The following is a 27,743-nucleotide window of genomic DNA, read 5'->3' as shown; positions in this document are numbered from 1 at the left end:
ACAGCAAAGATTATTAATAAAGTGAAAGAAGTCAGCTTGTACTAAGGGAAAGTTGCAACAATTACGAAAAACAAAATGAAGAGACAGAATTAGAGGAAAAAATTATGAAGGACAGGCAGAGTTAGAGTGGGATTATATAGAGTAAAATATAAGGTTAAGGGATACAGGTTAAGGAGTCAACTGTAGGCCTGGCACAGCATGCTTGATACTGGAAAAAACAGAGTGAGGAAATGCTTGAAAAAAAGGTTGAAGCAGAATTGAAGGGATTTCTCATACAGCATAACCCCTGAGCTAGTCTTAGCGATGCTTGCTTTTCACCTATGCCATCAGCTTGTACTTAATATATGTGACTAAGAAAATAATTCACACATATTGGCAGCTAATGGCAATTTAAAATGAATTGCTCACACTCTAAACTGAAGTCAACATGGTATGTTTGATGAACTGATAAACCCAAAAGACAAAATTAAATTAATTACATACTACTACCTACACAATTAAATACATTCTATTGTATGTATGCAATGGTGCGTTCTTGCTTTCAGGTGAGGTAACTTACCCCAGATGACAAGCCAGTGGCCATTGGGGATGCAGAGTTATAAAAATAACATACAATAGGAAAGATTTTTTTAAAGTAGTTAATATCAATACAATTTATTCCATTACTGTCTTGCTTACAATCATCATCGTCATTGTCTATTTACTGATTTTGTAGTACCTGACATATATAACATACAGATGGAGGATGCAAACGGATATACACCCGTTCAGTAACCTGTTCCTGAACATCCCCTGCATATCTATAGAGTGCCATTGAGAGGCAGCAGAGGATTTGATAGTGATGAATGACAGGGGTAACTGGTTATGGTCGGGTGTACCTTGGCACTGAACAGCTCTTCTTATTGAATAGACTTACTATAAGTATAAGACATTACAAAATGTCATAAAACTTCTATGAAATGCATAGCATGTGCATGGTAGTCCTTTAATTCAGTACTTTACCCACTGGGCTTTTAAAGCATTATAAGGCTTGTGCCAACACAGCAACCTGTGTAATTTCTTGCCACATAAATCTCTTTCCTCAGAATTTCTGATTTCTGGTTAATCCAATTATAAGATACAAAGTTGCATAATGTTAAATATAACTTATATTTTGGTGATATACATTATGTAGACAAAAGTAATTGGGCATCCCCGTGCAAGCAAAATGCATACCATGCATACTACTGCACACAAGTACAAAATAGCCACTAATTTAGCCATTTCGACAAAAACACTTCATAGTGAGCCCATGTATTTGCAGTGCTAAGGAAACAACTAATGTTTTTATCAGGATGACAATGCCACCTGTCATGTTTCCAGGGCAATGCTGGACTGGTATACAGAAAATTCGGTAACCTGGATGGACTGGCCAGCTCAGAGTCCAGATATTAACCCCATTGAGAACCTCTGGGACGAATTGGAGCAATGGGTGCATTCTAGGCCGACTCGACCTTCTTCAGTGTCACAGTTGGTCACTGTACATAAGGTAGAATGGCAAAACATACCGCCTGCTGTTGTCCAGGAACTTGTAGACAGTTTGCTAAGAAGGGTGTCTGCAGTAATCACTGCATGTGGTGGACCTACAAAGTACTGACGTCAATAAAATCTTGTTGATCTATTTGCTGTCAATGTCCAATCACTTTTGTTGACATGTATATGGTATACCTAAACCACACAAATCTATTATCTAAAACCCTGAAGTTTTTAGCCTTTTAGATGGCATCTATATTTGCCAAGGAGCATAGATGATGACCACACTATAAACAATCCGCAACCTGTTATAGTTTATTACTTTAGGTGTGAAAACTATATACTTGTCAAATCATAAAAAACTGCTGATATCAAGAATAGTCACACCCATCTATTTTATTCAATTTATTCATTTCATTAATATTTTGTATTACAATACATTATTATCATGATAATTATTTGGACTAGGAATAAATTGGTCATATACTATATTTTTTATGACTTTCTGAATTAAAGGTTTATAGGATTTTAAATTAAAAAGGGGTGCTCCACTTTAAATTTTTTCCCTGAAAAATACAGACTCATCAGCAGCAATTTAAACAAACCTGCAGATTACTTGGTTAGTCATTCAGGTTTGAACCACTGAACCTTAAACTGTTTAAAAGCAACCTAATTGGCAAGTTTGGTAATTTGAATCCACAGTAGCCACATATTGTACTGTCTGAGGCTGCTCAGTTATTAATTTGGAATGATCAGACTATGGTATGTTCCAAGTTAGTTTTGATTTGGCAGATTACAACATCTGTTGTGATACTTACTTGCTGACCTGAAAGTAGGAAGTGCCACATATATTTTGTGATATCAAAATTCCTTATTTAATTTTGTCATTTCATGTATAGCTAAGTAGTCAGCAATGTTAGATACTGCAAATTAATGTGTTTTGGAACTTTTTTATGTATATTTTCACCATTGTTTATTACATTTTATTTGATTTGATTTCGACAAGCAAACTCTCCTTGTATATGGGTATTCTTTGCAACTCTAGACTTTACCTAAGGAATTGTTAAAATGTTCAATGGTTTCTTATAACTGCATTAATAAGCATTTGTTCTAAAGACTACATACAGTAGCAGAAATATACACTCCTAGTTATTATATAAATAAGTGTAATTTCAAATGCAAATGTAAAATGATCAATCTAATTGCCTGTACAGAAATGTTCAAAAACTGAATCTTAAGACTACAATGCTACAAAAAAATAGGTCAGTAATCCAAGTACCCTAAAATTCTAGTCTCAGCGGCTATGAAATGCATCTATAAAGACTAGAGCACATGAAAAATACTCAATATAAAAATAAAAGGCTGTCAAGGAGCATTATATGAAGAAAGTTTTTCAGACAAGACATGACACAGTTGCTGTCCAGTTGATTTTCATAAGCATGACTTACAACCGGTTAGTTAAAATTTCAAACAAATTTTTGCTACTTTATTGTAAAATCTTGCAGTTAAACCAACTTTAGAGCAGGGTTGGTTTAATCTTTTACTTAAATTTCCAGAAGTTAAATAAGGATATATATTCTGATCCTAACCCTATGAGCCAATAAAGGCGTCATTGACAATTTTTTAGATAAAGAGGAGGGAGAGTGCTACCACTAACATTCATTTATCCACATATTTGAGAAAAAGAGAGAGAAAGAGGTTGTGTATGGAAGATCAGTATTAATATTAAAAATCAATTCTTTATTAATATATGTTTTCAATAAATGACATAATTATCACTCTGATTAAATACCCATAAAGAAGTCCAAAAATATGGATCAATCTTTTTCAATGAATGTTTTACTGAATTCAGAATATTTTTTTAGAATTTCCAGGATGCAATCTAATAATAATGAAGCATTGTTATATTATATTGTATAGACTGGATTTCAAACTGAAAAAAAGTTGCTTTTAATATTAATCCTGAGTGCACAGCAATTTCTCAAATTTCTACTTAGAAAGTCTCAGCTGAAAAATAATTACATGATGTCAGATTGGAAAGTATTTTATATATTAATGCTGGCCATAGGCTGCAAGATTTCAAGAACACTCCAACCAAATGGTAGAGATGGTCTAAAAATATATGTGCTGCCATACACTGAACGATGTATGTGCACAATGTACTGGACACCAAAATTATGCTATGAGAGTGACAAGAGGACCTTCCCACGTGCTATCTTTTGGCTTACTATTATATATGTATCTCAAATAAATTTGAGCTCTGTTGGTGTTAGGCAGAGAAGTGGTAGAAATGGAGGTAGAATAAAATTAGGTAAAAAACATGATATGTAATGATGAGTCTGGGGTATACTGACTATAAACAAAAAAATTACAAATGAGAATATGGAGGACAATGATAAGAAGAGCATGCAATAATGTAATATGTGCTTGGTGGGAATGAAATTTAATGGAAAGTAAAAAATAAGCAAGAGATACTGATATTAATCATATTACTCTAATTCACTGTCATAGTATATTGTAACTCTACAACAATAACAACATTAAAGTTATGCATTTAAATTTCCATCATTCACTTTTTGAAATAATGTATTCAGTAATGAATACATATCTCTAAACATATCTTCTATAGTTTGGCATCATTCTTATTATGGTGATTATTAGCAAAGGGTGAGGACTTAGTTATAAGACAATTAGCTTAGTCATAAGTCAATTACCATTCATAAAATATAGAGTAAAACATGACACAGGCCCAAACAATGAAGTCTGTGCTTTCATTCACCTTCATACTGAATGTGTTAATTGAAACCTCACATTTATATTAAAGTTAATTCAATTTCTCATGTGTTTCAATTTCATTTATCTTTTTTATAGTTTTTTTTTTATTGTTAATAAATATTTGCTTGGTAAAGTCTAAATTTTGGGTATTGCTTATCAGTTCAGTGTTCCAACATGACCTATGCGTTTACAATAAACTAGGTATAAGTAGGAGTCAAAATCAGTTTAGTAAAAGTGCAAGCAATTTATATATTGATTTGAATCTGTTCTAATGTTAAACTTTATATTAAATGAAATAGAAATAACAGAATCCAGACATCTAACAGAATTGTGTTATAGCTGTATGATCCCTTACAAAGCATAAGGAAATTGGTTAGGAATTGAAGGAAAAAAGAAGGTTTTAAGCTTTTAGGCTCTAATATCTGCAGGCTAAAAGGAATGATTGGTCCATACCCATAAATTCAATTCCAAGATGCTCTGCCAATGCAGAAAGTTGACAAAAAGAAAGAAAAGGGAAAAAGTTTCAGAAAAGAGCAATACACTGTACTCCAAAAACAAATTGTACATGAATATCATGGCTACTCTGTGTCTGCACATTGAAACAAGACGTGATGCATGGTAAATGGTCACTTCAAGTGTCCATGTCCGTTTTTGATTTTTAATTGTAAATATAGACTTTATATGTCAACATGAACACAGGAAGAAATCTGAATGTATACATATATAGATAAAGGCAGAAGCTCTTCATTAATATACATTATTATATGATAATAACATTTTTATTCACTCTATTCTATGACATATTCTCAAGTTATATTACAGTGTTATATAACAAACTCTTACATACTTAAGATGCTTGTCTTGTATTATATTTTATCATAATCGAATGTGGTATTATTTCAATTTTGTATGTTAATATAGTTCTAAATTTTTAAAATATCAATTGTAAAGCTAGATAAAATTGACTAAACAACAAATTATTAAATGCAAAATTACTGTAGGTTGTGCTACAATCTAGCTTTAATAAAAACTAAACCAGAGATACCCTAAACTATAAGATAGGAAAAAGATAAACTGTATAATACTATGAACATAGAAATTAAATTATATTTATAATATTAATTAGTTATGTATTTATCTTAAACTTACCAAAATAGTGTAAGCAGACATAAACTGTAACACTGTAACTACCAAACAGTCAAATGTAACAACAAATAAATTACATATATATATATATATATATATATATATATATATAATGCTTTTTGGTTTTCAATCAGTAACACTTCAAGGCAACACAATATATGCACTGGCATCCATCCAGATTTCTTCCACAGACAGCCATTAATAAAAGCCTACATTGACATTGCTAATTAGACATTAGTTGCACAAGAAGCTTGGTTAGTGGCATGCCCATGCATACATATTTTTGCATTTATGCCCATTTCTAGGTAGGAAGTTCAGCCTAATAAAATCATTTTCAGAAAATATTATGCAGATTACATTTGAAATACAATCTGAAATTGATCTGCATAAGTAGAATGTGATTTATTTGTGTGACTTAACAAGATAACATGCTGAGAAAACATGCACTGGTTCTTTAAATATTACACTAGGGAATATTAAATTTGTGCTTACTATTCACAGCTACATTTGTGATCAGTGGTCAAGAACAGTCTGTTTTGTTCATTACCTGTGTCGCTAAGTTTTTCCTATAATTTGTACCATATTTGACCCTTCCTTTACAACTCTGCCATTGGTTTGTATTCACCTAAGGGAATTCATGCATACTCAATTAAATCTGAATGTGATAAAGTTCCTTGCTATTATTTTCGGTATTCTTTTTAATAACTACTCTTAAACATGAATATAAATATTAAAAAAGAAGTTGGTTATTCTAATTTTTATAATGGCTTAAGAGATTTTTTTATAGGCTGCATGGATTATTAGCAATAATTGTAACAATTACGGTTGAAATTAATGAAGCATAAAAAGAAGCTATTAATTGTACTATTGCTCATTTACTTAATCTATTGGTCTACGGTATTTATCAGAAAGGTTAATTTGTGTGGTTCAGTTTGCACTAGTTATTGTGATATCCCCATTGCTTGTGCCCAAATTGCTGGTGACCTGGAAAGAAGGTCTTTGCATGTGTCACCAATTATCAAATAAATTAAGTGTACAGTACAATTTAATCTTAATGATCTCCGAATATACTGTATCAACCATAATAAATGCTTAGGGAACGTGGAAAGACGTATGGAAAGATATATTTTGAACAAAGGAAGACAGTGGGTATTGACATTACTTACTTAAGTCCATTCTGACTGTGGTATCAGGACACATAAATTAAATGCACTGAGCAATAACATTCATCTCACCAAAGGAACCTAGCCAAGCTTTGATGCTCTCGATGACAAACTTTGCAAGCTGAGCTCCTCAAATGCCTTAAATCTGTTTACAAAATAAAACTAGTAAACTGTGCTGTCTAAATGTAACCCTGAATAACAAGGTAACATTTTTTATATACTTAGGCTAATCAAACTGGTGAACTTTAAATTTTGCCTAACTTATTGAACAATATATTTCTTTATAAATTTATTTTGATTTGATGCAAACTTTTAACTTCAGACTGGAGATACAAGATACATGTACATATATTTCATGCAATTGTAGGATGCTTTATGGGTCATTATTGGCCTGTTTATTAAAAACAGGTGAAAGAGATGGTTTTCAATTGCAGCTTATCGCAGCAATACAAACATCTCTTATTGCCATGATTATTATTAAAATATTGCCAGTGACACTTAGCTTGCTGGAGACATGGGTTTTGGACAGAAATAGTTAACATACCGCATTACTGGGCCAGTATCAGGGGATATATATGCATGCTAGAGCTGAATAGTCAGCTTACACATGCGCAGTTCTATTTGCAAATAAAAACAATAAATACATTTAAAAAATGTAAAAACTACTTGAAAAAGGATTCTATCCTTGTTAAATAGATTTCCGCATGCTCTGAAAGAGATGTTTTTTTCAGTTTAATAAATAGGCTTGATAGTCTTTCATAAATATATATGTGGGACTGTGATCTGGTACATATTGTATACGTCTCCCAGAGAAATAATGATGATCTCTGTGCAAAAAGAGATTCATTTTAACAAATTTAAAAGATTTGTTGGCACTACATTATTAGTGGTTGATAAACAATAAAAAAAAATCATGATTGGATCTGTCCTAATGTAGACTCACTTGGTCCCATAATGCATAAGAATAAACAGAAAATAAGAAAAACCTCTTAAACTCTCCTTTATTTTTCTTACATGCGGCATGCATTGGTTAAGTGCAAAAAATAGATAGTAAAAATTATCCCTCCACAGTACTGTAGATCTAAAATATCTGGGTATGGGAATCAATTTCCTGTAAAGTCATAGAAAGATTGAATTGCTGGATGTTCTGCACTAATGTTTTTATTGTGTACATGATTTATATATACCTGTTATAAACACAATGCTAGTTTATTATATGTCTATGTATGTATATATATATATATATATATATATATGTATACTGTATATATATATATATATATATATGTATATATATATTACATACAAATGTTTATAATCATCCTCAGCATTGTTAAATTATATGGAGCCAAAAATCTCTGCAGTGCTCGAGTTGACATTATTATTACTTGATACCTGTCCCAGTGTGTTCAGGGAAGATATCATTAATAACTGATACCTGTGAATTTATGCCTGGAAGTTATGATATACTTATAAATGGGTGTGAATTAATGATTCAGTACAGACTAGTTGAATTGGTGTTGCATACATAAGTCTGCTTGTCTTGATGTAACTAAATATAGATCTGGATATCTTGATGTAACTACCAATAGGTATGGACATCATGATATAACTAAAGATAGGTCTGGATGTCTTTCCGTAACTTTAGATAGGTCTGGACATAACTACAGATAGGTCTGGAATTTGTGATGTTTTCTTGAAGTCATGACATGTCTACATTTACTTTTGAAATTGTGCTATTCACAGCTGGGTGTGAAAAGTGTTATGTTCCTAAAGATGACTATTGTGTCTATATAAGATGAGTCTGGAGGTTGTGATACAGTATATTTGCATATGGGTCTGGAATTGATGATATAAGCTATGGTAAGTCTACATAGGTGTGGAGGTTATGCTAACCTCAGATAAGTCTGGAAGTTGGGCTGAATTTACAGATGGTTATTGAAGTTGTGATGTGTCTTTAGTACAGTAGTTGGATTTGGAAGTTGTAATGTGATTACAGTTGTGATGTATTTATAGATCAGTCTGGATTTTATAATGCGGTTTGGTAATATGTGCAGGAAAAAGAGTGGAACAAGTTCATATGTAATACACAGGGTGATAAAACAGTTAAGACTGAACCTTGGTTGTCATAACCTAAGCTATAAATTACCCTCCTAAACATAAATTGCATTACAACTGTATTTCGGTTTGGACTCATAGATCTTAATTCCATTATGTGAAGTCAACACACATTTAAAAGCTATGTATATGTAAGTATGTGTAAATATGGAAACCTATATTTTTGTGTATCATGCTTTTCTTTTCTTACCTTTACAGTGGCTATACTTTGTACAATTCTAGTAACAATATATGCATGCCCATTAACATTGGTGCATCAAAAAGATTTAATAATAATAATAGCCATTATTATTATTATTTTGTATCATGCTACAGGCAGAGGCAAATAGTACTGAGTCTAGCAGAGAATAAAAATCAAGTACTAGGTGAGATCTGAAGAGAGATTCAGCAACGAGAAAGCAGCACCAATTGAGCATGCTCCTATTCAGGCAGAGACAGAAAGGAAGTGGACGTACTGTAGAAGCTGGCCATTACGTAGTTTTGGCAGCGATCACCAGTAAATTCATTTGGGCACCTGAGAGGAAAGACAAAAAAGGGTAGAGAAAACAGAGAAAAGTGAAGAGTTGAATATATGCCAAGAAAGAAGATCCTTCAAGTGTAAACTGATTGTTCTTGGAGGTCCAACATCAAAGGCCGAGTCTCTGTTTTTGTACCAGCATGACTTGTGGTTTACTTTGGTAAAATAATTAAATTTGGAACACTTGACCTAGTTTTGATACAGCCAATTTTGCAATAGCTGTACTTGTTCGAGATGATTTTCAAAAACATCAGTAATTTGAACAAAGTGCATGTATTCATGAACATATCAAATAGTGATCAACTGATTGATTTATTGATCAATTGATTGATGGAATAAAACTGATTGGTTCTCCCATAGTCATGTATGGTACAAAAAGAGGCAGTTCTCTCTGATAAGAGACATCCCCAAGCATAAGAGCGATTCATTTGTTTTTTTATTTGTTGCTGCATTTGGGGATGGAGAAAACAAACACCAGATTGTTGGGACATACTTTCTGGTCTTATGACTCTCACAGGATCAGTTGCAGTACATCTTGCTCCAGTAAATCCAGGTTTGCACCTAAAGGGTAAAAATGTGATGAGCAAAATAAAATAAAAACAAAATGGTATCCACCTGAACTTGTTCGCCTGTAGGACATGGTTGAAAAAAAAATGTAAATTTCAAAATGGAAATGTAGATCTCTCACATGTATGATCTACAGTGATGCTTAACTTAAGCACAACTCATGGAGACAATCTAGAAGTACAGAAAATATTCTTCTTATAAATAAAAAAGTGACTTTACAAATACAGACAGTCCTATAATAGGTGACAATGATTATGTAAAACACTACTAGACAAAATGTTTTCTTAACAGATTCACTGCAATTTGAAATAGTTTACCCTTGGCAAAAGTTGTTTGGTTAAAAAAAAGCCTGAATACAGCAGGTATTAGATGGCAAACAAAATGTTCTTTTGCCACAAGTGCCACTATTAAAAACACAGTAAAGAAGGATGGTTTACTAAACCACTGCACCATGAGGCTCAAGGATGAAAATATTCTGGATAACCCAATTAGACATCTCTAGTAAATCTCAGGTCTCATAATATCACATTTATAATTTCATGCATTAAATAGAAATAAATAGGAAAAGTGTAATAATTATTTATTTTGAGTTCTCATATATAGGACATCAAATTAAAAATTGAGCAAATGGCACAAATGAGCATTGCCATGGCCAACTGTGAGATATCTCTTATAGTGTTTTGAATATTTTCTCCTTGTCTTATAGCTAAAATATAAGAGTGACGTTTCTAAGAAGTGATAATATATTTTGTATTTATATTTCTGTTTTTAAAATAGTTTTAATCAACCAAATACAGTCAATAGTTATAACTTTTTTATAATGTAACTATAAAGTATTGCATCAAGTATAAGACAACTGTAATATGAATCAAATCACATGAAAACTTCAGGTACATCCTCTTTAAGGAGATGATTTTGTAAGCAATTTTGTGTTTCTGGTGTTCAAATAATTCTGATTTATGTGTGATATTGCATGCAATTATCACTTCTATTAACGCGTAGGAGAAGGTGTTTAACTTGCTAGTTAAAAAGTTGGTAAAACTGCTAACACAGGAGTGGGCTACTGTATATTTATAGACAGATTATTTAGAGGGCATTAGTCTCATTTTGAATGGGCTCTTTGGACAGCATATAGTACTAAGATCATATCCAACATTACTATACATTATTAACATTACTATACATCCTGAAAGAGAGTCTGTGGGAATTTTCCAATGATTTTAGAAGAAAGTATGAAGACAATTAGAAATGGCTTCACAAAATTTTTATTCTTTTATTTATCTATTTTAGATTGTGATTTATTGATAGGTGTGGAATCGAAAACAACAAAGGATCAATTGGGTAATATAATTTAATGACTAATTCCACACAAGTTGCAGTTTGGACCTGATATATACTAGATCGACCAATGTACAAAGCTAACCCATAGTTTGTGTCTGTTGCCATCCCTATATGCCCATAAGCCAATGTCCCTGTATATGTGTGTGAACAGCATATTATAAATAAATCAATGTGTCTTCATTAGTTATTTTCAGTTTTAATTTTAAATTGTGCTATGAAAATATTAATACATTATTACTAATAAAGTGTTTACACAAGTATTAAGTATAAGTAACTTGCCTTGTGTAATTAATATAATCTTAACAAAATAGAATTTGGAAATCTAAAATTAATATTAAACACAATGCAAAACATGCCTGAAAATAGAAGTCACATAATATGGATGATAATAATGGAATAATAAGGGCTAAGCAAAAGTCTGTGGCAAACTATTGGTATGCCAGGATGACCAATACAATGTCTTTAATGGTACTACGATGGGAACGTTTTTTATTTAATTCTTGGCTTTTTTACATAATGCTGCAAGGGTTTCCTCAATTTGAGCCTGATTCTGAGTTGGGAATAGAGCAAGAAAGAGAAAGTAACTATGCATCGTGACAGGGCCTCCTTCAAGCCGCATGGAACCTAACCCCCCCTGCCAAAAAGGAGCCCATCAACTTGCCCAACCCCCCCTTCCCACTCCACCGCCCAAGCCAAACAGAGCCCTACTACAGCCCTGATTGATTACTCACCTGCTGTCACCTCCCGATTCTGGCAGAGCTGCTCTGTAGTCCCCTAATCAGTGTCACTAACTCTCACGTGATGCCAATGAGGGGACTCCGGAGCATCTCTGTGCTTTGTCTGCATGCAGTAGAAGTTCTACTGCATGCAGCAGCACAGTCAGTACTGTTGCATACAGCGCAGCAGTGACTGTAGAACACAGCCATGGCAACTGAGCCCTCATCCGGGAACAGGTGCCACTGGGCACCTGTTCTCGGCAGGGTCACACCGACCCTGTGTGGGGGCCCCTATGTGTGTGGATGCCCTGGGGCTGCCGCCCATGTCGCCCTTCTACCTTAATCCTGCCCTGCTTCCTGGTAATACTACGCCACACCACAGGTGAGGCAAATTTTAAATGTGCAGAGATATTTAGATTTGGGAGGGGCGTGTCCACACTGAAATCTAAATAGCAGTGTAAAAATAAAGCTGTGCAGTATTTGTGGACTACATGCAAAAAGTTAATGTATTTGCACCCCTTACATTGCGACATGGTCTGTCCAGGTGGACAGTTACTTGCTTTATCTTACACTAGTCCCAAAATCTGAATCAGACCCTTTGTCCTTTATCTTACTTAATAACAGTGGGTTATCTTTTCTTTTCTTCTGGACTTTTACAAATGTAGCATGATTCTTTGTTACAAACAATTGTGACATGACACACTGATTGCAAATGTTTGTAGTCAGATGCTTAACATTTCCTTTGTTAAACAAAGGAGGGGTGATCCAATACATTTCTGTGAATTATGGTGCAACAACATCACAGATGCACCTGTGCACCTCTATGGGATGAGAAGGAATATCTGCAATATTGATAGCACAAGCTGCTAGAGAAACAGTCTGAATGATGGTTACTTGCGCCCATCACTAACCATTGAATTTCCCCTATAGAGTGTGGCATATTGTCCAAAGAAATATGCTCCACCGATATCACTAGCTTCTCACTGATATCACTAACTTCTCACTGATATCACTAGCTTCCATGTATTGTCCAACATTTATTGCTGTCATTTTTTGCCTATTATCAGTGCTTATTGTTTTTTATTGAAACTTTCAAAATTTATGGATTCCCATGTCAAACAAGACTACTTTAGAGACTAATCTGGAGTATTTGGAAGATGATAATATCACTAAGTCCATAAACAAAATGTATAACAGAAAAAGCATGTATTGATTTTTTTTTCCAGAATACTTTGTTTGCTGAGATTTTCAATTATTTGCTTTTTATTGATTCAATACTTTATTTCAGAGTTTAATCTCCTCCTCCTCCTCTCATAAAAATATTTTGCTCTGCACTTATTAATGATCTATGATAACAACATTAATAATTCCCAGTACTTCAGAACAATCCTAGAATAATTGTAGTCTCATTTTTGGAATAGTGTGAGTGAAGTAACATGAGTATTTCATGGCTAAACGTACACCAGTGTATCATCTATGCTACAATTTACTTTATTATATAATTTACTTTATTATATACTCATCTGTGTTTTCAATAGTTTTAACCAAATTATAGCATATGAAGGGACTTTGTATTTTTTTTTTGTTCACCTACATTGTCATTTTTTCTAAAGCTCTTATTTAAAAAAAAAAAAATGCTAATTAAGAGTTTATATGTTTCTGCATTAAATTCTCCCGAGTCTTTAGTTGTTGAACTATTTGGGTTATGTGTACTTGTTTGTTCTATACTTCATATTATAGTTCCACATCTTTATTAAAACAGTAGACTGTGACTGTGAAATATGCTTTAGACCATAGTTGACATTACAGTGTTGGCTCCTTGGGACTTTAGACAAGTTTACATTGTCTCTCTTACCTAAGGCACACAAAACTGTATTGTAAGCTTTACAGGGTCGGACACTGTACCATGCATCTAGCACATTTACACAATAAACACCTATTATTCCGTTTTGAAAACAGACAATAAAACACACATTAAATCTAAGGTAATAGCTGAAGCCGCAAAGTATTGTGCTAGTTAATAAGAAATCACTGCCTAATTGATACAATCGTTTTATTGAATTTGCATCCCTTTACAATCATATATAATGCACAGGGAAATCACAGTGTACAATTTTGGCCCCAAAAATGTTTTTGTTTGTATTTAACTTTCTTTTTAATATTCGCCAACAATACATATAATGTAGAACCTGATTTGCACCATTGGGGTGATTCAGAGTTGTACGATGTTTTGATTTTCACCCATTTTTCCATTGGTCGGAAAAATGTGCATGCTCAGGACCCATACTGTGCATGTGCAGATCGGGTTCTGCGTCCTCGCATACAGTGCAGCTGCAGATGGCAGGTGAGTGACAGTCTGCATCCATTTGGAGCTGTGGATAGGGATATAGATATGGGATATGGAGCTGTGGATATGGGCTCCATTTCACAAAACAAAGGCGTGTCGCTTCCAGCTAGTGTGAGTGCCAAGGCCAGGGTCTGTGTTTTCCGACACAGACTTCCTTGCCCCAGCAGAGGAGTTCGGTTACCCATTCGTCACGCTGGTGATACTGTGATACTGGCAGGAGGTGGCGTCTTTTGTCCTCAGGCACAAACTGCTGCATTAGCGTATGTTAGCATCACTGCTGTGTCCAAAGATGCAGCAGTGATGCTAACACCGTGCTAAGACCATTATACTCTGAATTAGTCCTTATGACTGTATAATGTAGTGTTGGGGGTATATTGGTTCCGGTTCTGTAAGAGTCTACATTACATGACTGACTTAATGCTCCCATCCTGTACTCAGGATGCTCCTGGAAAGAGTATTAATATTGGTGATTTTTATTTTACAAGCACAAGACTCATGGCTGGATATTACCTAGCAGGTCATCCATCACAGGAAAATATATTGTAAGTAATGTAATCTTACTTGCACATGTACTTAGTTGTTCCACTGCTTGTTATCCCTTTGATTACGTAGCATTCACCTCCATTTACACAGTATGTCTTCTCTTTCTCTGAACATTTTGACAGGTGCCCTGGAGGAGATGCTGTAATGAAAACAGAAAACTGGTCAATATTTTCATTTTAAATTCACCCACATGTTCAATTTACTGCATTAATAGAAGCATATTTATTATTTGTAATTTGAACCAAACTTTATTTTTGTCTACACCAGATTCATGTATATTACCCCTGGGTATATAGTCTATTATATTCAATTTTTTGGGATTTATCATCCTCTGTACGTTTTATAAAATAACATGAAAATACACAAGAATTGTGTGTGACGTACAAGAATGCATTTGTCCTCCATGGTGTTTATGCTTTTGTGTTGACACCTATAGTGCTTACTGTAAGTCAGGGACATGCGGTCAGAGTAGGCAGGGGAGGCAGAGCCTCCCCTCTCATACTCCCTCCCCTATCATACCCACTGTCGTGCTCCAGAAGTTTGATATAAAAACAGTTTTTATACATGTGTGTCTCCCCAGCCATTGACCTCACCGCACGGCACTGCTGTAAGTTATATGTCAATTACTGAATATCTCATAGGTACAACAACTTGTCTAGTTTACAGCAAAAAAAAAGTATAAAATAGCATTAAATACATTATGAATAAACATAGATATAAATAATAGGATACGTGAACAAAGTTCTACAAATTAGGAAGAAAACATGAGTAAATATCATATTCATTACCTTAACTTTTTAGCAATAATTAAAACAGGATAACTAGAGTTGTGGTTCAACAACAATAAGTTGTTTCTCGAGTTATACTGCCGTAATTCATTTAGTTATCTCAAATTTGTTCCCATACACAAGTTTCAAGCTCTTAATTAAAAAAAAAAAAAATAGAAAATCTGAGTCACACAGAAAATGAATTGCCAGTACCCAAGCTAGCAGAGCAATGATATCAGATGCATTTAGTCCCCATTGCTATGGCCCTTTAGAAAAAGCATCTTGAAGATCAAGAGCTAATTCCTGACCAGTTTCAAAGCAGCATTCACAAGAGATCCTAACTGATGCCAGAGAGTGAACAATGATGGACTACAGCTGCTCTCCCCCAATTGCCATAGATGAGAACACGTTGTGGTTGTCAAACACAACTGTGATATCATTATGACATGTGAAATGTTCCTCTGCTTTGACCTGACACAATCTCTCAATTTCAGTTTACACATTAAAATGAGTCTCCTATGCTCTAGTATTTTTATGACCAAATAGCACATATGTTAATAATATCATGGAATTTTATCTTTATTTATAGCGCATGATATAAAAAGAAAGAATACGAACATTATAAAGCTTTATTCCTAAATCAAGGGATGTATGCATTGAAACATACAGTACTTAATATTAATTCATTTGTAAATATTACTAGGGACTTATTTATATAAACTTAGGGATACTATAATATATATTTCTAGGAAAAATAATTGCCTATACACAAAACAGAGCTTCTCCTTTCTTTATTCATAGATCTTCCCAGCAAAACAAGAGCAGCTGTAATAAAATATTTATCAGAATACCCTATGTGACTCCACACGGACAAACTAGAGTGTCTTGGGAAAAGGAAATTATTATTCCATTACAATTTTCAGCAAACAGCCATCACTAATTATCAGTGATGTGGAAAATAATTGTCTGATCCATGAAAAATCTAGTAATGCACAAATCTCCCTGTTGACAGCATGATACTGTTTTCACCAATTCAAAACGAGCGAACATAAAATGAGTACCGCGCTAAACAGCTATTACCACACACATAACATGTGTCCCATCTGTATATACAGTAAACATATAATACAAAAGTAACAGATTTCAAATAGAGCTTATAAGGTAACATTATAGAAACACCAAACTATGTATAATACTGTACAATAAAACTTCATACCATGAGGCTTATTGGAGAATGATGGTGACAAGCTGTAGTTGTGTGGAACTTTAGAGAGAACCTAAAAGAGGGTTTACCTGTCTAAGGTTTTACAGTATGTTTTAAGAATCCTGATTGACTGTAACACTGACAGCATATTACATTTTTTGTTTTCAGGAAACTGGGATCCTAAACAGTCAAAGATACATATGATTGTTCTTAATTTGAGACAACTGGGTCTAATTAGAATTGGTGTATGACATCTCTATGACTTGAGATGGCACCTCCGGGTGGAGACAGGGAGGTGACCTAAAGTGATCGCAAAAGAGGAGGTGGCATGGTCATGTTATGGAGGTGTCATTAGGTGTTTTTCAGCATGTGGCTGTGTTCTCTTTTGCAGTACCACAGTCACTGATCGATGGTGGGGAGATCGGATCCACTAGCACAGGGTTTTTCAGTCCATGGTACTTTAGTACACAAGAGGGATGCTCACACTGACATTTGCATATTTTCACACTTTGCGAATCCGTGAGAAATCACAGCAGCGCATGATCTGCATGCACCTCGGAATCAGGCCCATGTTTATCACATTTACATATGCAGTTGTATCGCACAGTACATAAGCTTGTTGTTTCCATAATATTACATTATAAAAACTCTCGATTGTCTGTTTTTTTTATCAATATGCTACAGACTATGTCGGACGCAAGTGGCCAATGTTTTCAGTCTGCGCATGGAAGTTTCACTGCCCAATGGTTGTCGCCAAATGACCCTGAATTAATTTGGATGCAGAGAGAGGCAATTTCAATTGGCAATAAGGGGGTGGCTAGCCGGGCTCGGGCGTGTCGCGGTCAGAAACTGCAACAAATATTCAAAACTACAAGACCTAAATTCTCAGACTCTTGATATAAAACATTTGCATTATCATACTAAAATAATTACCCCTCACATTTATCATGTGAACATTTTATTTTATCATATTTATAAACTTTTAACATAACTTACTATGTTATTATTATCTAGTACTCTTTCTATGATAGTTTCTATGATAATAAATTGAAATGAAATGTTCACTTTTTTTTAGTTTTGAAGATGATAACTAACAGTTACATGCAAATATGCAAACTCATAAATCTGTGCTGTTTGGAAGTATTCTCTCTTTCCTCCCTCCGGGAATAAGCAGAGCACAAGCCTCAGATAATGTATCTACAGAACAAACATTGAATAGATAATACTAGACAATGTATTTCCTGGAAGCACGTCCAAGAAGAAGAAAACACAGACTGAATGTGACTTTATTTTATTTAGAGATAATAGCATACCACATATTCCTAAGTGTGCATTCCTGATAAAATAGCATGCAAGGTAATGTGTAATAGTATTTAAGGTTAAACTTGGGTATATAATTATTACTTTAAATAACACTGTACATTGTGCGTCTGTATGGTGACAATTGAAGTATATCAATACCTTATACACAGTCTTTTTTTCAAACAATACTGCTCAAGCGAGGGACTTTTTAAGAGAAGAGGGGGCCCATGTGCAGGCTTTGTGCAGGACCCCTCCTCTTTGCCGCACAGTAACAGTGACATTGTGCCAGGGTCTACTGCTCTACTCAGGTCTACAGGAAGATGGCACCCACACCATGTTCCTGGTGATTCTCTACTCAATCTCCCATTGCCATTTTCCCAATAATTTCAGCTGCTTCAACACCGATGTGGGACTTTAATGAGATTAGTAATAATATATGGGTGTAGCGTGTGCACTGTAAGTGGTGGATCGGGAAGAGGGTGTAAGGGGCCATCAGGGCAATCTCCTCTGTAACACTTCTCCCTGCCTACAGCTGTCAGCTATTGGCTGGCTTTGTCAGCAGAGTGCAGGTGTACGCCATGCAGAACATCAGGGCAGGAGAGAGCAGAGACTACTGTGTGCTGGGCAGGGGAGGGTGGCTGCTGATCAATCTCTGCCCTGATGTGCTCTGCTGCTAGAGCTGGCTCAACAGCTGAAGACAGGGGGGGAAGTATTGCACCCTGCAACTATTATAGATACGCCAATGGCTCAAGTCCATTGTGCAATATCATTTGAATAGATGTTCTAGAGGACAGAACCAGAGATTTTAGTTTTAATACATAAAGCCTGGCGCTGAATATTGGTGCAGTATTTTTGCTTGTAAGTTTTGTGAGCAAGTATTCTTTAAAGGTCAAATTATGTATGCAGTGGCAGGCTTCTGATAGTAAGTGCTGACAGTTTGTTACATAAAGTAAAACAATCTCTACATAACAGTAAACTTGCAAGTCTACTAGAACCGTTTTTTCTTCTATACAGCAACATTAAGTATAATTTTTTTTAAAACCCCAGATATATTATAGCTTATGAACTTTAATAGAAAACTGCAGACAACTTTTGTGCAATGGGGCAACTACTTATATGTTACCCAAAAAATGAAGACACTGGTTTTTCGGACATTAATAAATGACACAAATGATGGGTCTGCACAATTTGAAAGTTTCATGGCGGTCCTACCGTTATACTAGTCTGTTATTATATTCAATATTTATTATTATTATTATTACATAAGTTAATTAAGCAGTTTGACTATATTCTTGGCAAGAAAGATCATGCTGACCAGTACATATGCTGCTTAGAAATGATAAGAAATAAGTAGGGTTTTCAGCAGAGACTTTGGCACATCTCTCTCTTTCCCTTAACAGTGATTAAAATGAACATGTATTCGATTTTAAGAGGTTTACATACTGGGCAGTAACTCCCATTATATATCACTGAATATCACAGTGAAACATAATGAAGTACCTCGCCAATTTATCTGCTAGCCTCTGTGATGGAGATTAGCCTCTCATCAGCAGCCTAATGCCACCTGTGAAGGGAGGAAGTGTTATGCTCATACTCAGCAAATATCCCACATGCACATTTTCATTTGACCTGGGATGAACCAGCAAAGCCTCATCAGCTTCTGTGGACTCCCATTGACAGGTATGCTATTGCTATACTGAGATGCAGTCCTAAGATGGCATTTAAATTGGCACCTTGGCTCTTCACTGCTTCTTAAATAGACCCCAAGTGCTTACATTTAACATTGTAAGAGAAAAGATTTGTAATGATTTGTCTTTAACACTGATCATTATAAAAAAGCTTAAATGTGATTTTATATTACAGAAGATAACATATTCCTTACAGGTATGACTTAATGAGTTTTATTTGTGAATGTATCACTACATTTCAAGTCTGCTTGGACAGGTTTGACATCTGCTGTAACCAGTGACTTCTGTAAGTATAGATTAGCCAAATCTTTATCGCAGGATTTCCTGAGCAAATTCTATTGCTCAAGAAGTCCTTCTGCAGATACAGCATTGTTATCATAAAACCTCATGCATTCCTTGGCAGGTTCAGCTTGGCAGGTATGAATGAGCTGTGCAAGACTATATTTTCAGAATAGCAAACCAAATCATTTTCTGAAATGTGACAGATTAGGTGATGTGATGTATAATTTTCATTCAGTACAAAAAACGAATTGTTAAAAAAAAAAAAAAAAAATATATATATATATTTTCATATTTAAAAAAAAATGCTTTATTTGAATACTTTCTCTGTATTGCTATTGTCATCTGTATGTGGCAATAGTATAGGAGGACAGCTGGTGGAACTGAATAAACAATTAAGCCGTTTTATAGTCAATAGAATTAAAACACCCCAAATGTTATTTCAATCACACTGTAGATCAGGATGAAAACTATAAAATGCTCTCTAAAGTCTCTAAAAGTAAACTGTTATTAGTGCCTAATTGGATAAACTATTTGGTGTCACAATTAGTAGAAGACATTATTTAAGTAGTGGTATATGGTAAGGGATATTCTGATAAGGAATACATAGTGGCCAGCCCTATTCTTTTAAAGTTCAGCAGCCAAAGTTATTAATGAAAGCTCCTGTTTTCTAAATATAAATCAACAACTTGCAGTATTGTTACATTGCCTTTAGGAGGCACTGTTTGTTAATACTTTAACAGTTTATAGGGGAGATATTTCAAACCTTTCGAGAGAGATAAAGTGGAGAAGTTTCCCATAGCTACTAACCAGCTTCAAGCTATAAAAAATCTAGCTCAGTCTACGAAATTAGAAGCCGATTGGTTGCTTTGGGCAACTTCTCTACTTCATCTCTCTTAAAAGTTTGAAACATCTCCCCCATACAGTATATAGTATACTCTTATATTAATAAATTAGTAGACATGAGAAAAGTTGCGACAACACTGAAGGTTAACTGAATTTCCTGGTGGAACAGGCCATTTTTTCATAGGGGAGAAACTTGGTTTATCCATTTTTGCACTATGCTTGTAAATATACAATTCTTGGAATTCATAGTCTATGACAGTGTTGACTAACCTTGACACTCCAGCTGATATGGAACTACATAACCCAGCATGCACTGCTACAGTTTTGCTATTAGGGCATGCTAAAACTGTGGCAGGGCATGCTGGGATATATAGTTCCACAACAGCTGGAGTGGAACTATCAAGGTTAGCCAACACTGGTCTATGACTACACTGGATGATCAAGTCTGCTGTGTGGTGTGGTTGGGGGTAAAACTGGGAAAACTTGAAACCACATTTTGCTCATCTCTTACTTTTAAACCCATTCAGGCATGTCTCAATTTACACTTTTCCCATCAATGAATGTCCAGCACTGGCTCCACACCCTCAGTGTAAAATTTTGCAACAAAAATGCCTAACAATAAAAATTAAAACCAAATCTCATAAGTAAACAATAATAAATAAAGAAAACCATTTGTTAGCAAAAATCTGGTAAAGAACTATGTAATTATCTTTCTTCACTTTGACAGCATGAGGAATAAGTTAAACAGCTATGGTCTTTATCTCCAACAAAATCCAGATTAAACAGGAACATTCAAGGCAAATAGCAATGCCAGTTTTAGAGTAATATGTACGGTACATGTTGTTTCATGTTAGAAGATGCATTTATAAACTTCCATTACAAATGCTCAAACTGTGTGGAGGAAGGAAGCTGTCATAGTGTAGCAAAACCTACAATACTGTGGTATATTACTTGACATAAAACATTTACCGTAAGTGATTTTTCTTTTGCTAGAGGCAACAGGAAAATCAGTAATCCGTTGAGATTGACTTTAATCGATTCATGGAGTAGACAGTCTTTCAAAGAGTGTAAGGTCAACTTTAATACCCACAATACCGAGACATCTAGTTGTGTGACACACATTACTCACCGCCTGATCTTAACAGAGAACAGACTTCTACAAGTTGAGATAAATATCTGTATTAAGTCTCAAAAATATTTCTTTACGCTCTTACACTGTACATTTTATTTATTACCTTCAACTATTTAATTTTGTATTATCCTTCAAGGCATAAAAAAAATAGTTGTCTATATGGTTATTAAACCAATTTAATAATGATATTACTTTTGATATTAGTTTAAGGTTTTCTAGGGGTCATTTTCTGAAGAAACTGTAGGATGCTGAGATCATATAAGGAAGGAGCAATATTGGCAGCAGATAGGGATTATGGTAATTTAGTTAGTGATATGTTTTAACCAGAATCTTCAGATGGTAGGTATAAACGATCTGATGTTTAGTCGTCTGTTTGCAAATTATAATAATAAATATTATCATCCCTAGTGCTTTAAAGGAACAAATAAACCTTTATATATTTTGTTTATCTGGACAGTCTACCTCAGAGTATTTACTGTTTCATAATGAAAATAGTGATTATCTCAGTATATGTTGCTTATCAGATGTGTCTACTATTTGCCAAGATGCATATTTATTGTCCATATCACAAATGAATCTCTGATTTCATGATACTGATTTTATTCTTACATTTACCCTGTGATAAAGTCAGTATAACATAAGCAGATACCTTAGCTCATATTCCTTACATATGCATTATATTTTAATATGATTCCTATTACATATCTCTAGAAATTGTTATACTTGAGACATTATGGTATTTAAAATTTAAATTCAACTTTGGTAAAGGTTCACTGAAATGTGCTAGGCCGGCATCTAAAATGAGAAATCTTACAATCTTCTTTTCATCTCTACAGATCAGCTGCTGGTAGGAAATATTTAATCTCCAGGTTTAATGTGTGATAGGACTGAACTACATCCTGCCTTCTAGTTCCTACATAAGGACAACAAGAAGAGAAATAATCTAGGAGCATAAATAGAATATAGTTACGATCTGCTGGTTATAATGAACAGTACTTGAATAAACAAATTCATTAGTTAATGTTAGAGATTTGCAAAAAAGAGCTTGCACTAATGTAGTTTTGCAGCGAAACAGGCTGTATCACAGATGTGCGACATTGATACTATATTCAAGTTCCAATTTCACATCACCAATCAACAGAATACTGTAGTGTTCTTTCACATTTAGTGCAATTTATATCCTATTTGCTGGAGACACTTAAGGCCCAATTCCGCCAGATGAAAGTGCAAAACAAACAATATTTTGTTAAACAAATTCCATTGCGCTTTATATTTGGGAACAAAATAGTAAAAGAACAGTAATAAAACATGACTGGGTAATAACAGACAAAGAGGTAATATCTAGAGATGTGCGTGAACCCCTGCGTTTTGGTTCTAATTTATCTTCATGTTTTGGTTTTTGCAAAATCGCCCTAAAGTGTTTTGGTTCAGATTTGTTTTGGTTCGTTTTTGGATTCCTTAAATATCAATAAAAGTTTATTCGAAAATCGATAAAAATGTATTAAAAAAACAATAAAACAGCTATTTTGGATCTGTTTACATGCAATCCAAAACCCGAGTTTGGTTTTTAAATTCGAGTTCCAAACTGACTGCAGAACCAAATTGGGACTTGGTTCACTCACCAAATTGGGACACCCACAGCGAGCGGCCTGGAGACAAAAAAAAAATGCCCACAGACCCTGCGAGCTCCTTGCGGAAGCGAGCGGGTCTGAATCAGGGTCAAGATGCACTAATTTAACCTCTGCACTGTATTGAATATGCTTCAAAAGTCAAATAATAAATTTGAAGCTAGAGTAAAATTTAATATGTAAAATAATATAATCCTATTTTATTGTAATATATTTTAAATAGTCTTATTTTATTTTATCTTATGTGAGTCAACATTTTATAAGTTATTTTACAATTAAATTCTACCTTTCTTTAAAGGACAAAACAAAAAATTCCAACAACAACAAGGTCATGTACATTGTGCTGGTGAATGCTAGACAAAAATAGACTTGACTTTGCCTTTATTTGGTGTATTTTATTACAATCCGTTATAACTGACTTATGCATTTTCCTTCACACTGAGGGCATTTCAATCAATGCAGAAATCCTTGCCGGCATTAGGTGATGGAATCAAGGACAATTTCAATTGCTGCTGTGTTCATACAAATTTTCATTCACTGAATTTTGTTTAGGGTGTTTAAATATTATTGTGGTAGATCAGCCCACCCTAAATCGTTAGAGGACTAAAATCTATGAAGAAATATATGAAGGTCATTGATGGTGCGAATGAACATTTTTAAGCTCCCTTTATCTCCCTCCCTCCCTTTAATTGATCAGAAAGCAGCATTTTCTTTTTTTTGGCACGTCATGAGGTGAACTCAAAAGTATCAAACTATATTATTGTAGTAAATTCTGCCCCATAGATCACTATAAAGGTGCCCATACAAGGTGTGATAGGCACCTTGCGCTGCGACGGCCGATTCGATGGCTGACATATCGGGCAGTCTCCACACATGGAGTGATCCACTGCCCGACCGACTGGTATGCCAGCACCCCCCTCCCCCACCCGCATAGCGCTACATGGCATCATACATCGCATCCCCAGATCAAGTGAATATGCAGTAAGATCTGGATGTGCGATGTACGACCCCATGGGAGCGCATACTGTCCGATATCATGCCCACACATGGTACGATATAGCAGCGATATTGTACCAATCGATTGATCGGCTGCTATAATGCACTATGTATGGGCACCTTAAGAGGCTGGCATGTGCCCACTGTAACTTGATGTACCAGTCTGACATTGCTGTTTAATTGTTTTTCATATACATCTGACCTCATATTTAAAGACAACTTATTTTTCTCCTTTACTACAAATATTAAATATGCATTGACTAAAATTCTAGTTTAATCTACAATCCAGTATCAGTAGTGTGCCTAATGCATTGTCACTATTAAAAAAGTAAATACATGAGTTCAATGATTCAGATTATGTATTAGTTGTTCTTGTTTTACATGGCATGCATGGATTTGGAATGAATTAACCTTTATCAAACAGGTTTAAGAAAAGAAACTGAATAAAAACTGTTTTCATGTTTTGATATAAGGCAATTTTAATAGTGAGTGATAGGACTATCATATACTATAATATTCCATTTCAGTGATGTTTGTCTCTGAGCACCATTATCTTGTACTTTTTATTGTAATTCTTTTCTTTGATGGCAGTGAGTGTATGAGGTAGGCTGCACCTGGTGGTGCACTTGAGATGTTTTTTGTCTATACACAGATGTGTCTTGCTACATCTTTGCCGATCACGCTACAAACGTGTGCATGCATCGAGCCATGCGACTACCCACAGTAGCATACGCTACGGCGCACACTGCGATTGCATCATGTAGGTGCAGGTGCGAACACAGTGCATGTATCCACTCGTGGGCATAAGCCTCACGCCATACATGGTGCAATTTGCTGCATACACAGCAAAGATGTAGCAGGACACACATCTGTACTGTATACTATGGAGCATGGTTAACATTTCTGATACATATCATCCCCATCTAAAGGCAGTTTGGTCGCCTGGCACATGAAAAAATAAATTATTACCAGGAAAACGAAGAAAGGAGTACAAATGGGAGCAACCGTTTTGAAAAAAAAGGTTCACTCATTGGTCCATATAGAATTAATTGTAAAATATTTTCCTGTTATATGACCATTTTAATGTTCATTTAATGGAATATTTTCATCATTGTTTACACTTCTTCTATTTTAGTATTTATCAGTCTAATTTTTGGGGTATAGCCCTAGAAAGACATTGTACATTAATATCCTATTGCTGTATAAATAAAATATACTATATTAATATACATAAATTCGTCATAATATAATAGGAAAATGACGTTGATCTGCTAAACTAGGCTAAAATGTTCACCTTTATTAAAACCAGTGCCTTAGGATTTTAATGTACAGCTAAATGTAAAAATCTAGAGTTGTAACTATTTTTTTCTTGCTGCTTAAGGACATCATTTACATTGAACCCAAATTAATCACTACCAAATTGCAAGCTGTTCACTTAATCGGTATCTGGGTCTTAAGGACTGGCCTAATTTAATGAATCAATTTTGTGCCATCATGGCCACAAAGAGACACTCAATCAATGTCACCTAGAGACCAGAAGGAAGTGGAACAGTTTCATTTTTAATGATTACTTAATTAGCCTAAGTGGCTAAAGAACAGAAGTTTCCTTAATGAAAGAAAGCCTAGTTTATAGTTTCAAGTGATAAGTTAAAAATGTACATCCGTTACATGTAAAGCCTGAAAAAATACATGTGACACCAACCAGAAGACTGTAGGAATGATATGATTATAAAAGTAAAAAAGCAATATAGTACTATTTTATACAAAGCAAGTATATGAAGAAAAACTATATGCAGTATAACCAAAATTTCATGTAACACATTAGAAATAATTTGTTAGGAATATTCCAGAGCCATTATATTTTGTTTCTGCAAATAAATATTGTATTATTGCACACATTAAATAGATAAACTTAAAAAACTTGAGTCCGTGACAGTGGTTTAGATGAGAGTAATAATGTGCATTGAATTCTGCAGCACTCTGTAAGTGTTTAGAGAGTTTCTACAGAAAGTAATACATGTTTATCAGGTTTGAACTAATGCTAGTGTCCTCTAAATGTTTAATATCACTGCAAACTTCACAAGATGAAAATGGGAAAAAACAATTATGAGAGGAAAAACATTGATGTTAATATATTGTTACAATTTTTATGACTTCATCATAATTTTAAAGGTATTTTATGGTTTTGTGCTTCATATATGACCTCTAATTATTACTTGCATTTTTAGATTGCTGCCTAACGCTGCATACACACGGTACGATGTTCTTGAAAAATATGAACGATAATGATATCGTACATCGTTATATCGTTCATTTTTATGTACCAAACAACCAACCAACGACCAATGGTGCACGTTCCCGCATGGATGATAATGATATAGTTGGTCGGCCATGCATACAGGTCAACCTGGACGATATTGTTAATTTGCCATAGGGGTTTGCGACTGTTGGTCGTTCATCGTTGGTGATATCTTTTGTGTGTGGATGAACTAAATTGTTCATCCAACACACCAGGAAATTCAAGGGAGATCGTTCAGCGATACTGATCGCTGAATAGATCGTCCCATCTGTATGCAGCTTAAGAGATCCTATATATATATATATATATATATATATATATATACATACACATGTCATGTCTCTACAGTACACCAGCTGTGTTACAACATGGTCTTCTTTGTGAGAGGAACAAACTATATTGAGCTGAGTATGTTGGACCGTGGTGGCCAACTGCAAAAGCCAAATGTAGGAGCTTCACTCATCTATAGTTTTTGATAGTCTTTTTGCATATTGAGTGTGGTAATTGCCAAAAACATTAATTGACTTATTTAATTGATTGCTGTACACGCGTAGCAATGTTCTATTGCACATACCCAAAGGCAAGGCAAAAAAAAAGAAACAATCATTCACAAATATGATGCCCGAGGAAATAAAAACTATTTCTACAATATTGATCTTCAGCACTACATTACGAAACTACACCTCACAGGCATGCAGAAGATCGCTGACTCACAACGTGAAGACACACAGTCTGCATGCTAACACGTTCTGCACCTGGCCCGTCACTTGTGGCTTCTAGCATAATACTAAATGAATAATTAAATACTTTGATAAAATATGCACATATCTTTCAGAGGCAATATAAACTTTAAAGGA

The 27,743-nt window shown here is 34.6% G+C and overlaps 1 protein-coding gene across 8 annotated transcripts in view; it reads right to left on the bottom strand.

The window, feature by feature from the left end:
• NRG1 (neuregulin 1) overlaps window positions 1-27,743 on the bottom strand; it is an 811,282-nt gene that overhangs the window by 17,069 nt on the left and 766,470 nt on the right. For 3 of the 8 annotated variants that reach the window (XM_088448398.1, XM_088448399.1, XM_088448403.1), the window contains 3 exons: window positions 14,764-14,884; window positions 9,725-9,792; window positions 4,741-4,764 (listed from right to left, as the gene is read on the bottom strand). In XM_088448398.1, coding sequence (XP_088304524.1) covers window positions 4,741-4,764; window positions 9,725-9,792; window positions 14,764-14,884 — 213 coding nt within the window. Of the gene's footprint in view, window positions 1-4,740; window positions 4,765-9,169; window positions 9,229-9,724; window positions 9,793-14,763; window positions 14,885-27,743 lie in introns of all 8 variants that reach the window. The other 5 variants (XM_088448400.1, XM_088448405.1, XM_088448402.1 and 2 more) reach the window with 3 other exon arrangements.

The sequence above is a fragment of the Taudactylus pleione genome, unplaced genomic scaffold, assembly GCF_031769625.1.
Source record: "Taudactylus pleione unplaced genomic scaffold, aTauple2 ptg000454l, whole genome shotgun sequence".
NCBI classification, from domain to species: domain Eukaryota; kingdom Metazoa; phylum Chordata; class Amphibia; order Anura; family Myobatrachidae; genus Taudactylus; species Taudactylus pleione.
The sequence above is the reverse complement of the archived record's forward strand: the minus strand, read 5'-3'. Positions and strand labels throughout refer to the sequence as shown.